Genomic DNA, 12501 nt, shown 5'->3' on the forward strand with positions numbered 1-12501 from the left:
AGTCCTTCTGGACACCCTTCCCTGTCCCAGGAGCCAATTCCCTACCCAGGGCAATTGATCCTGGCAAGATATCCTTCTCTGCCAAGACTGTGCACTCTCACAACAGCCCTGCAGGGTAGATAGCTGCCACCACCCCTTATCTGGTTAATCACCCTGAGCCAAGGGGAAGCTCAGAGCCCCGTAACCTGTCTGAGATCCCCAGAGACGAGAGACAATTGCCAGACAGGACTGGGAGAGACCCCTATCTGAAACCCTGTCGAACTGCTACCAATCAGTGAAGACCAGTGGTTTCCAGAGTTTTTCTCCCCATGGATCACTTGAAAATTGCGAGCGTCTTGGCAGACCACCTAATGATTTTTCTCCCTGTTGCAGCAATTGTTATGTGCTGTGCTAGATGCTGCATGGTTTTTTATTGTATTTTATTGCTTCTTATATTTCTTGTATACAGTAATACCCCAGTTAACAAAGTAGATGCGTTCCTCGACATTACTTACCAAACCCTTTCCTAACAAGGGGTAGGAATAACATGGAAAGAATAGGGATAGGTTCCTACACCTGCTCATAGATTGTGGGGGCAGCTTCAACAAGGGCTTTAAAGGGTGCCTGTCCGGCACCCACCCACTCCTACTACTCCTCTGAATCGTATTAAATCCTTCCCTCCCCAGCCCTGGGAGAAAGCAAGAGATCTCTTTAATGCAAAGGAACACATAGGCTTGTCAGTTTCACCCTAGCAAAGAAAAGGCACAGGGTTATCAGTTTATTAATAGTAAAGACACAGGCTGGTCAGTTTCACCTTAAAGCAAAGTCACAGACTTGAATGTTTTTCCATAGCAAAGCAAACCTGGTCAGTTTCACCTTTTAAAAAAAAGCCTTCATTAAAAGGAGCTTTGTTCCAGGAGGATTTGTTAACTGAATTATTAACTATGGAATTCAAACTGTAATCCAATACAATACAATATATGAAATCAACAACAAATTGATAGACATGCCACAGGCAACATGAATGAAGCTAGCAGACCACTGGTAGTCCATACACCACCATTTTGGAACCTCTGGTGTAGACAATACTGAGTTAGATGGATTAATGGTCTGATTCAGTATAGGGCAGCTTCCTGTGTAAGAAGCTGATATACTATGAAAGACGTGGAAGATCTCTAACTGGACTAAAACGTTACTCAGATGCTTTAATTTAAGAGTCCAAATGAAATGTAAACTCATTCTTTATACTTGCACTTAGGTCTTCACTGGGATCTTCACCGCAGAAATGGTCCTCAAGATAATAGCCATGGATCCTTATTATTATTTTCAAGAAGGCTGGAACATTTTTGATGGCGTCATTGTCAGCCTGAGTTTGATGGAGCTGGGTCTTGCAAATGTGGAAGGATTGTCTGTTCTAAGATCCTTCCGACTGGTAAATGTGCAAATAGTATAACACCAGTTTTCATAGAATTTCCAGTGTTTATAGGCAGAATGCAGCAACTGCATATTCTTGATGAGATAAAGGAGAAATCTGTTGCTTTTCAAATTTACAAATTGCCTAATGTTTCAGTGAATGCAAGGTTTCTGAATGAACAACCACATCCTTATCAGGGCAATGTATGCAGTGTACATGCAGGTCTACAGGAAGAGTAATTGTGGGAATGCCCTTTTGACTGGAAAAAAAAATCTTATAGCACCCTGTGCCATCTGTTCAGTTGACAGTGCTGCAAAATAAAAAGAGCAAGCTTCTATCCCTTAGTGTTGTACAGGAGGACAGTCGGCAAAATTATTATTAAAAGAGAGTTCTCAGTATTCATAGTTTATTTGTATATCACTTTTCTATGTTAGATTATGCTCAAAGTAAATAAAAAACATGTTAGACTTGGTATATCAATGGGTTGTATTCACTGCTACTCCTACTCGGAATAGCCCCATTGAAGTTAAGAGACATGACTAACAGGGTTATTAATTTTAATGTGTGTACTCTGAGTAGGACTTAGTTGAAAACAACCCAATGGTTTCGGTATAGCATATTCAACCTAGACCTCACTAGGAAATGATCCGTCTGTAACAACAGGCTTACAACAAGCCCCCCAATCAACAGAATATTACAAATGTAATTCAAACAATGTTTAACACATCTACCAAATGTGACCTGGTGGCTAACACAGAAATGTTAATTGTGATAGAAATAATAGGTGAATAATGCTCTCTAGAATGTATAAATAAAAAGATGGTTCCAAATGTGGCTATAAGTAAGATGCCTGTTTTTGATTCATTTCCTGTATTCCACCAAACGTATATAAGTACCTCAGTAGTTGTTCTCTTTAAATTTGGACAAATTGTTTTCATTTTTGAAAGTAAAATGCAAAGCACAGAAGAATTTTGAATAGTAAAAATGTCTTCTTGCTATTGGTTTCCAGCTCCGGGTTTTCAAATTGGCTAAATCCTGGCCAACACTAAACATGCTGATCAAAATTATTGGCAACTCCGTGGGTGCTCTGGGAAATCTGACCTTGGTCTTGGCCATTATTGTCTTCATTTTTGCCGTGGTTGGTATGCAGCTGTTTGGTAAAAGCTACAAGGAATGTGTGTGCAAGATCTCTAATGACTGTGAACTTCCACGCTGGCACATGAATGACTTTTTCCACTCTTTCTTGATCGTGTTCCGAGTACTTTGCGGAGAATGGATAGAAACCATGTGGGACTGCATGGAGGTTGCAGGTCAAACCATGTGCCTTATTGTTTTCATGCTGGTCATGGTGATCGGAAACCTCGTGGTATGTAATCAGGCTTTTTAGAAACTAAGTATCATAATGTCCAATAAATTCATTTCAGATTGTTATTTTGTAAAAAAAAGTCTCTAGGCTAAAGTTTGACTTGGGATCCTTATTAAACTTTGCACAGACTTAGAGTGAATGGCTTTTACAAGGCTGAAAAAGATGATATCCTAGTTGGCCATGAGAAAAAACAGGGAAGAAACTGTGAGTCAGAAGTGCTTCTCTGGGACTTGTTTATAAGAGTACTCCTTTACTGAGTATCAGAGGGGCAAGGGTTCCCTCACTCCTTGTTGTTCTCCCCTCTTTACCCTGCTCTTCCTGTTGTAGAAAGAAATATCTGACTTAGTTCAATGAAGGCTTCATTTGTATCCAGTATCTTATTGAACCCACTATCTGTACCACATCAAAAGGGTCCAGATAGCAGGTTGAGACTGCAATCTTACACAGATGTCCTAGGAGTAAGTCCTGTGGCACTCATTTGGAACTTCCTTTTGAGTAGGCACGTATAAGTCTGCACTGTAAAAGATTCTCCATGCTGATAAACCTTGAACTGTGCCAGTTCGTATGTTATATTCCACCAAGGGAGAGAAAGAGAAGAGGTTTTAGTGAGGGCATTAGTTTTTAACTGGAGGGTCAGGACCCATTCAAGAGTCTTAGCCTGATCTAGGGTGGATCACAATCGCAGCACTACCACCATACGAATATATGATTTTAAAAAATAATGGATAAAGAAATGCTCACATGTTACAATATTTTCTGGGGTTACTTATAACTTTGTGCTACCTATGCAGTCCAGAGGAAAATTCTGGATATTACTGTTTGGTTATGGTTTGGACATTCTCTTAAGTATTTTAAAATTATGTTTCAACTTGTAAGAGGAAGCAAAGGTATACTGCTTTAGTCATTCATCTGAACTTAATAATAATGATATTGATATAGATATAACCTCTATGTGCCTTTGTTTGGGTAACCAAACTTCTTTCACACTTGCTAAATATGATCTGCTCTCTGGACACAGGAAGGATAACTGTACACACAGCTTTAACTTTCTCACTTCGACAGCACCTTCTGCTGTGAAAGAGGCAAACTGTTATTCAGCATCAAGAGCAGCTTTACATTCAGGGGTGGGGAATCTGTGGCCCTCCAGATGTTGCTGGACTCCAGTTCCCATCAGCCACAGCCAGCATGGCCAGTAGTCAGGCATGACGGGCGTTGTAATCCAACAACGTCTTGAGGGTCACAGGTTCCCCATCCTGTGCTGAAATGTCAAAGAAAGCTCCTGGTACTGCCTCCCTCTGTCCATGTGATTAAAACAAAACAAAACTGCAGACTTAACATAAGAACATAATAAGAGCCCTGCTGGATCAGGCCAATGGCCATATAGTCCTATCCTCACAGTGGCCAACCAGATGCCTATGGAGAAGCCCTCAAGTAGTACCTGAGCGCAAAGAGCACTCTCCCCTCCTGTGGTTTCTGGCAACTGGTATTCAGAAGCATACTGCTTCCAACCATGGAGGCAGAGCATAGCCATCATGGCTAGTAGCCATTGATAGCCTTATCCTCCATTTGTCTAATTCTCTTTTAAAGCCGTCCAAGTTGGTGCCATCGCTGCCTCCCCAATATAGGGAGATTGGGGAATGTGCCTTTTAAAACAAAGCAATGTAATGATTCTGCAAAATCACCCCGATGATGGATGGTGGCAATAGATAATAGCCAAATGTCTGAGGTAGGCTTTGGTAACTGAAGAGTGAGTGCACTGGGCACTCTTCCAGATATATTCTCCATGAACGTGTCCATTTTATTAAATGAAGCTTAGTTATTAAAAGGATGGGTGAATTTATGGAGAATATATCTGGAATAGCGCTCAGTGCACTCATTCTAAGGCCAGGTCCACATATGCTGTAAAAAGAAGTGATAAGTCCTGAGGTAACAGAATGAGTTGTAGTATTTCAGATTGCAGGTAGGTGTCATATTTTTTAATGCTTCTTATGTTTTAAAAAAGCCCTTACATGTAGAAGCTAACATAGCAGAGAGAAGGCTGGCCAGAACCTTTCTCCAAGAAATTATGATTTGTTTACTTGCAGAGAGCTGTTTGCTTATTTTTAAATTATGTGGGAGGATTTGAAAATATGATACCCTATCCTACAGTTTGAAGAGGTACAGTCTACTCAATCACTTCAGGATTCTACCACCTCATTCCGCTGCATTATCACCACTGCCATCATCATAGAATCACAGAATATTAAAGTTGGAAGGGGCCTATAAGGCATCAAGCCCAACCCCCTGCTCAGTGCAGGAATCCAGCTTAAAGCATACCCAACAGGGGGCTGTCCAGATGCCTCTTGAATGCCTCCAGACCTGGAGAGCCCACCACCTCCCTAGGTAATTGGTTCTACTGTTGCACCACTGTAACAGTTAGGAAGTTTTTCCTGATGTTCTGCCAAAATCTGGCTTCCTGCAACATGAGCCCATTATTCCATGTCCAGCACTCTGGGACAATCAAGAAAAGATCCTGGCCCTCCTCTGTGTGGCAACCTTTCACGTACTTGAAGAGTGCTCTCATATCTCCCCTCAGTCTTCTCTCAGTCTTCTCTTCTCAAGGTTAAACATGCCCAGTTCTTTCAGTCTCTCCTCATAGGGCTTTTGTTTCCAATCCTCTGATCATCCTCATTGCCCTTCTCTGAACCTGCTCCAGTTTGTCTGCATCCTTCTTAAATTGAGGTGTCCAGAACTGGATAGAGTGCTCAACATGAGGCCTAACCAGTGCCGAATAGAGGGAAACTAGTACTTCTTGCAGTTTGGAAACTATACTTCTGTTAATACAGCCTAAAATAGCATTTGCCTTTTTTGCAGCTGCATCGCCCGGCTGGCTCGTATTCAGCTTCTGATCAACAATTCCAAGAGCCTTCTCCCAATGCTGAACCAAGTATCCCCCGTCTTATAACTGTGCATTTGGTTTCTTTTTCCAAGGTGTAGAACTTTGTACTTATCCCTGTTAAATTTCATTCTGTTGTTTTCAGCCCAGTGCTCTAGCCTATCAAGATCACTTTGAATTTTGTTTCTGTCCTCCAGGGTATTAGCTATTCCTCCCAATATTTTATCATGTGCAAATTTGATAAGCATTCCCTGCACTTCCTTATTGAGGTCATGAATAAAAATGTTGAAGAGCACTGTGCTCAGGACCAAGCCCTGCGGTATCCCACTCGTTAACTCCCCCCAGTTTGAGAAGGAACCATTGATAAGGACTCTTTCAGTATGATTCTGTAGTCAACTGTGGATCTACCTGATAGTTGTTCCATCCTGCCCACATTTAGCTAGCTTGCTAATCAGAATATCAAGGGGCATTTTGTCAAAAGCTTTGCTGAAGTTGAGATACATTATGTCCATAGCATCGCCACAGTCTACCAGAGAGGTTACCCGATCAAAAAATAAGATAAGATTAGTCTGGCACTATTTCAATACTCTAGGATGCAGTTCATCAGGCCCTGCAGATTTGAACTTGTTCAAAGTGATTAGAATTCCTTGACCATTTGTCTATCAATCTCAAGCTGCAATCCTGCTCCTTCAACTTCATGTTTGCCAGGAGGATCATAGACCCTCTTTGGGGAGAAGACTGAGCCAAAGTAAAAATTTAGCACGTCTGCCTGTTCTTTGTCATCATTTTGCCATTCTCACTGAGCAGCTGTACCACCATTTCTTTTCTCTGTCTTTTACTATGGTTGTACCTAAAGAAACCTTTTTTGTTGTTTTTAGCATCTCTCGCTAACCTCAGCTCATTCTCAGCTTTAGCCTTCCTGATGCCATCCCTGCAATTCTGTGCTACCAGTCTGTACTCTTCCTTTGTGGTCTGGCCTTCCTTCCACTTCCTGTATGTGCCCTTTTTTGTTTTCAGGTCATCTCTAAGCCTTTTGTGAAGCCACATTGGCTTCTTCTGCCGTCTTCTCCCTTTTTCCTTGTTGGAATTGTTTGCCATTGTGCTTTTAGAATTTCCTTTTTTAGAAACTCCCACCCATCTTGGCCTCCTTTTCTGATTATTTTTATTTATTTATTTTATTGTTTGATTTATATCCCATCCTTCCTCCCAGCAGGAGCCCAGGGCAGCAAACAGAAGTGCTAAAAAAACTTTAAAACATCACAAAAACAGACCTCAAAATACATTAAAGCAAAACAACGTTAAAAACATTAAAAAACATTATTAAAGAAACATATTACCAAGCAATTCTAACACAGACGCAGACTGAGATAGGTCTCAACTTAAAAGGCTTGTTGAAAGGATCACTTGTCATGGAACATTACTTATAATTGTTCTGAGTTTGTTCAAATCGGCTTTCCTGAAATCCAGGGTATGTTTGTTGCTACTGTCAGCTTTTGCTTCCTTTAAAATCAAGAATTCAAGTATAGTGTGGTCACTTTCCCCCAGAGTTCCCGTAACTGCCACTTCATCCATTAAGCCATCTCTATTGGTTAGAATCAAGTCAAGGATAGCTGATCCTCTAGTTGTGTCCGCCATTTTCTGTAGGAAAAAGTTATCTCCAACACAAGTCAGGAATTTCTTGGAGAGGCCATATTTGGCAGAATTTGTCTCCCAACAGATATCAGGGTAATTGAAGTACCCCATTACTACTACATCATGCCTCCTCGAAAAATTGGCAGTATGCTTTTCAAAAGTTTAATCCTTGTCTTCTCCTCGATTTGGTGGTCGGTAGTAGACTCCAACCACCATATTCTTTTTATTTCTTGCCCCATATATTATAACCCAGTTACTCTTGGTGGAGCTACCAAGCTCATCCTCCTATATTTCTGTGCAGGGATATATATTTTTAACATATAGCACAACTCCATCTCCCTTTCTATTCCTTCTGTTGCTTTTGAACAAGCTATATCCTTCAGTTTATACCTATCATGTCATATTTATACTCCTGTACAAAGAGTTCATGTTCGTCCTGTTTCCCATACTCTGGGACACTGAAGATCATGTGATTTATGGTCTGGCTTCCTTTCTACATTTTTATGAAGACTGTCATTGGGCCCCATTACAGCCATTCTCTCAGTTCCTGTTACTGTGCATAAGCCTTCGTCGGTCATTATGCCAAGTTTATGTCTCCCTCCCCTTTAGGATTCAATTTACAGCTCTCCTGATGAAATTCTTCATGGTGTGGCCAAATGTATTCTTCCCAGTCCTTGTGAGGTGCAACCCATCACTTGCCAGCAGTCCATCTTCTAGGAACTGTAGCCCATGATCCCAGAATCCAAATCTCTCGTGTCAGCACCACCTTCACAACCAGTCATTTACCTGGAGTATTTTTCTTTCTCTTTCTACTCCTCTTCTAAGTATGGGTGGAGGGATGAGAAAACTATCTGGGCCCCCAAATCCTTGAGTTTCCTTCCCAGAGCTTCAAAGTCTGACATGATTTCTTCATAGCTTCACTTAACAGTATAATTCATTCTCACATGGATGAAAAGACAGGGAATGCATGTCAGTGGGCTTTATGAGAGATGGCAATGCTGCAGTCACATCTCTGATTCAGTGTATCTGGTGAGTCCATGGGTCTTCTTGGCATACTTGGGTTTCAATCCCATACAGTAGGGAGTCTCCTGCTGCTACTCCTCCTCTTCTTCTTCTTGTAGGGCATGGTTTCCTTGCCCCTAATTGACTGACTTCAGGCTCTTGCTCACTGTTGCTATTCTTCCCTTGCAGGCTGTCCTCCAGTCTCATCCTCAAGAGCTTGAAAGTGGTTCCATAGTTTCTCCAGGAAAGCGTGTCCGGCATAGCAGAGTTGCCAGATGCACCTCGATGGGGAGGGAGTTCCAAAACGTAGGGGCTGCCACAGAGAATGCCCTCTCCCGGGCCACCCCCCGAGCTTCTGAGGGCGGCAGGACTACCAAAAGGGCCCATTCTGCTAATCTTCACACCTGAGAGGGGCTGTAGGGAAGGAGGCAGTCTCTCAGGTATTTGGGACCTGGCTGTAAACCGCCCAGAGAGCTTCCGCTATGGGGCGGTATATAAATGTAATAAATAAATAAATAAATAAACAAACACTAGCATGAGTACCTAAAATTAAGCCCAAAACTGAATGGATGGCAGGAACTGATACACTTCATAGGGCCCTATTCTCTTAGAAGGCTCTTCCAACCACAGCATCCAGGGCCAGCTCAAGATATGTGGCTGCTTGAGGCAAACACACACACCCCCATTCCACATAAAGAATCCCACCAGGCTGGCAATTTAATCTTACTTCAACACTGGCAAAGAGACCGTGTCCTCCGCTCTACCTGAGGAAGGCAGTGGGATAGCTTAGGGGGTGCAGAGCAGGGGAATCAGGAGGAATGGTGTTGGTGGGGAAGATGCCCCAGCATCTTACCATGCCTGATTGTTGAGCTGGTCCTGTTCGGTCTAATCTCTTCCTGGACCAAAGTTGCAGGTTTGTTCCTATGTGTGCGTCTCTCTATTTTCTTTTTAATCTTTTCTGTACAGTGGAAACCCATATTTGTTTTGTTTTCCCCACCACCATCTTTTAGGTCCTGAACCTGTTTCTGGCCTTGCTGCTGAGCTCTTTTAGTTCAGATAACCTTGCTGCTACAGACGACGATAACGAAATAAACAATCTCCAGATTGCTGTGGCAAGGATTCAGAAGGGAGTAGACTATATAAAGAAAAAATTACGAGAAGTTGTTCAAAAAGGCTTTGTTGGCAGGCAGAAAGCTATAGAGGATATCAAAGTGCTCGAAGAACTAAATCACAAGAAAGACACCTACATTTGCAACCATACGATGATTGAAATAACGAAAGATGTTAATTATCTGAGAGATGGGAATGGAACCACCAGTGGTGTATGCACAGGCAGCAGTGTGGAAAAATACATTATTGATGAAAATGATTATATGTCATTTATAAATAATCCGGGCCTTACTGTGACTGTACCAATCGCAGTTGGAGAGTCAGATTTTGAAAATATAAATACAGAGGAATTTAGCAGTGAATCCGACCTTGAAGAATGCAAAGAGGTACGATTTTATATGTATATATATATATATACTCACACACATATATAAAATTAAACTGAACATTAATGAAAAGATATAATTTTGAATGTATTTTATTGAAATTACTTTAATGTCTCTGCTCATGTAGCAGTACTGGGAGATTTTATGGTTCTTACTTTATAGCAACCTTTTGATTGACGTGTTTGATTTATAAAAGTGACATTTCCATTGTGTGAATGTGTGGGGGTCATAGTGGATGAGGATGGGAGGGTTAACTCTTCCCTTCTCAGCTATGACCTCCCCCCCTGCAAGAAATTGCTCTCTTCCCCCACAGCGCATTTAGGATTGGTAAAAGGAGGTGTTTTTTCGAGCCTGATTGTGGCACTGGAGGGAAAAGGGCAAGGAGAGGAGGCTGCGGGCCAGATGGGGAGGCCCTATGGGTTGCATCAGGCCCGGGGGCTGGTGATTCCCCACCCCTGGTGTTAATACCACTGAGCTAGATGGACCTATAACCTGACTTGGTATAAGGCAGCTTCCTGTGTTCCTATATTCTTTTGCATATAGAAGTGTTTCAATCCAGCCTTATGTTTTGCTATGTAGCAGCAGCAGAAAATCAGGTTTGGATGGTAGGCTTTCACCAATGGTAGAGGTGCACATCTCCCATCTTTAGTGCCATGAGTTGACCCTAACTTCTACTTATCAGCTACACCCAATGGAAAATCTCAGGAAAAGCAACTGCAGGGGTAGAGAGCAGTGGAATCGGTGATGGCCCCTTGTCATACTTTAAGTTGTTTAGCGCATTCCCCTAGAAGCCAATATTTTAAAAGCTGGATGAAAAGTGTGTATATTTGTGTGTGTGAGAGCTTAGATGTAATAATAGCTCTGCCCTGCTTACTTCATCTCAATGCAGTAGCTAAGGGGAAAGGATGGATCTGATTATCACTGAAATCTAAACAAAAATGTAAAGTGGTTTTGAGGAAAACAGTACTTACTAGACAGAGGCCTACTGAAACAGATTGGCCAGGATCCAAATCCTTCTGCGTGTATGAACAAAAAGTATATCTGATCTGCTATGGGAATGTACATGTTTATTTGGGTGGCAGCCCCTCACACCTCATGGGGTGTCATTCTGGAGGGCCTTAACCTTGGAGCCTTTGCAGGGCACCTGTGGGGAGGGGAGCTAAAAGGGTTCCATGAAGGAACAGAAAACTACACAAATCACTTTGAATGCCAGCCATTGTGAATAATCCTTCAAGTATTTTGTTTCATAGACTATTAGCTTAAACAAAAAATCTTCAAGTTCTTTAGTATTGTTTAGTATATGCATGTCTATGAATACTCCAGAAAAGATATATTCTCAAAACGTTTTATGGAAGAAAAAAAATGATAAACTCAGATTCTCCAGACTTCAGTTTTCCTACCTATTTAGGTTCTGAGGAGATCTTGCCTTGGAAATGTATGGTTTTTGTAAAGTTTATTGCAAAAATGCTAAAATGTATACAGCAAAGTATGGCCTTTCATATTTTAGACAGTGTCTCTTGTCATTACAATCTATTGTTTCTGTAGACAATTCTTATTTGTGCAAGATCTATCATTTTTACTACTGTCTGATTAAATACCTGGTTGTTTAGTGAGGCACACAATTATTGGCAGGTATTTATTTGAATGACTCAAGGATGACTGTATTCAGTGGGTCATCTTGACATCAAAAGGTCATAAGCTCTCAGTGAGTGACATTACTGAATTAAAAAAAGAAGCCTAGCCAGACCTTACTACTTCCTATTGTAAGGTGTGCATGTGTCCTACTTTATAGAGGACACTCCTGTTTGTGGCGTGTCTGATCCAAGTCCAGTTTGAATACTAAGAATTATGAGAATAAAGAATTGAAGTTGCCTGTCAGCAGTTAACATCTGGACAGCACACTGAGCAAGAGCACAGGCCACTGAATCATAGTAATTCCTCACTATGATGAGATTTTGTTGGATGTCTATTTAGATTATATGCAAATTTTATGCAGTTCAATCTCTTCTTTTGTGCTGTTTTTGGTGATGCGTTTCTTCTTTTTGGACAATAAGTAGGTAGCTACCCTAATAGTCAAATATTGCTAAACCTTTCACTAGCAATTCTATAGGGAGTTATTCTGGAAGCACTTGACATTCTTAAAATAAGGTTATTTCTAAAAGAATCAAAGTTAAAAAGTTTTTCTGTGTTTGTATGCTGTATAATTTAATCTCTCAGCACTCTTTTTTCCTTACTCTAGGGAGACTGTAGTTTCTTGTGTACCATTAATAATGGGGACATCTCCAATTCCTTCCTCTGGAATATTCTGTTCTTCATTCCTGTTCTGAGCGTTAGGCCTTCAGTGTTCTGGGCTTGGAGTAGTCATACTTTCATTAGTAGTTAGATGACCTTGTTAATTGGTTGAAAGTTGGCTTCATTTTCTAACTGGCATATCAACTATTGTTATACCTTAATGGTTCTGATTTTTAAAAAGGTATTTGTTTCCTAGCATCTGCCTGAGAACATATTCTGTGCAGTTTATTTTATTTATCTGCAAACTGATATTTAATTTGCAAATTGATTTCTCTTAAATTGGAGCATAACTCTCCAAACCTAATGGAAGTGTTTCTCTTTCATAGAAGCAACTGTTGCTTACTTTTGTTGTGTGGCTTAGAACTGTGAGGGTGGAGTTTAATGTCTTAAGATTTGTGCAAGGTAAAGAGACACATGTAGATTCACATGTAGTTTGGCCCTCAGA

General features: G+C 41.1%; 1 protein-coding gene across 3 annotated transcripts in view; it reads left to right on the top strand.

Annotated features, from left to right (window-relative positions):
• Positions 1 to 12501, top strand: part of LOC133376454 (sodium channel protein type 3 subunit alpha-like) — a 99443-nt gene that overhangs the window by 56467 nt on the left and 30475 nt on the right. For all 3 annotated transcript variants that reach the window (XM_061608595.1, XM_061608594.1, XM_061608597.1), the window contains exons 18-20: positions 1238 to 1411; positions 2403 to 2759; positions 9279 to 9764. In XM_061608595.1, the coding sequence (XP_061464579.1) occupies positions 1238 to 1411; positions 2403 to 2759; positions 9279 to 9764 (1017 nt within the window). The remainder of the gene's footprint in view (positions 1 to 1237; positions 1412 to 2402; positions 2760 to 9278; positions 9765 to 12501) is intronic.

This window comes from Rhineura floridana, chromosome 2 (assembly GCF_030035675.1).
Source record: "Rhineura floridana isolate rRhiFlo1 chromosome 2, rRhiFlo1.hap2, whole genome shotgun sequence".
In the NCBI taxonomy this organism is placed as follows: Eukaryota; Metazoa; Chordata; class Lepidosauria; order Squamata; family Rhineuridae; genus Rhineura; species Rhineura floridana.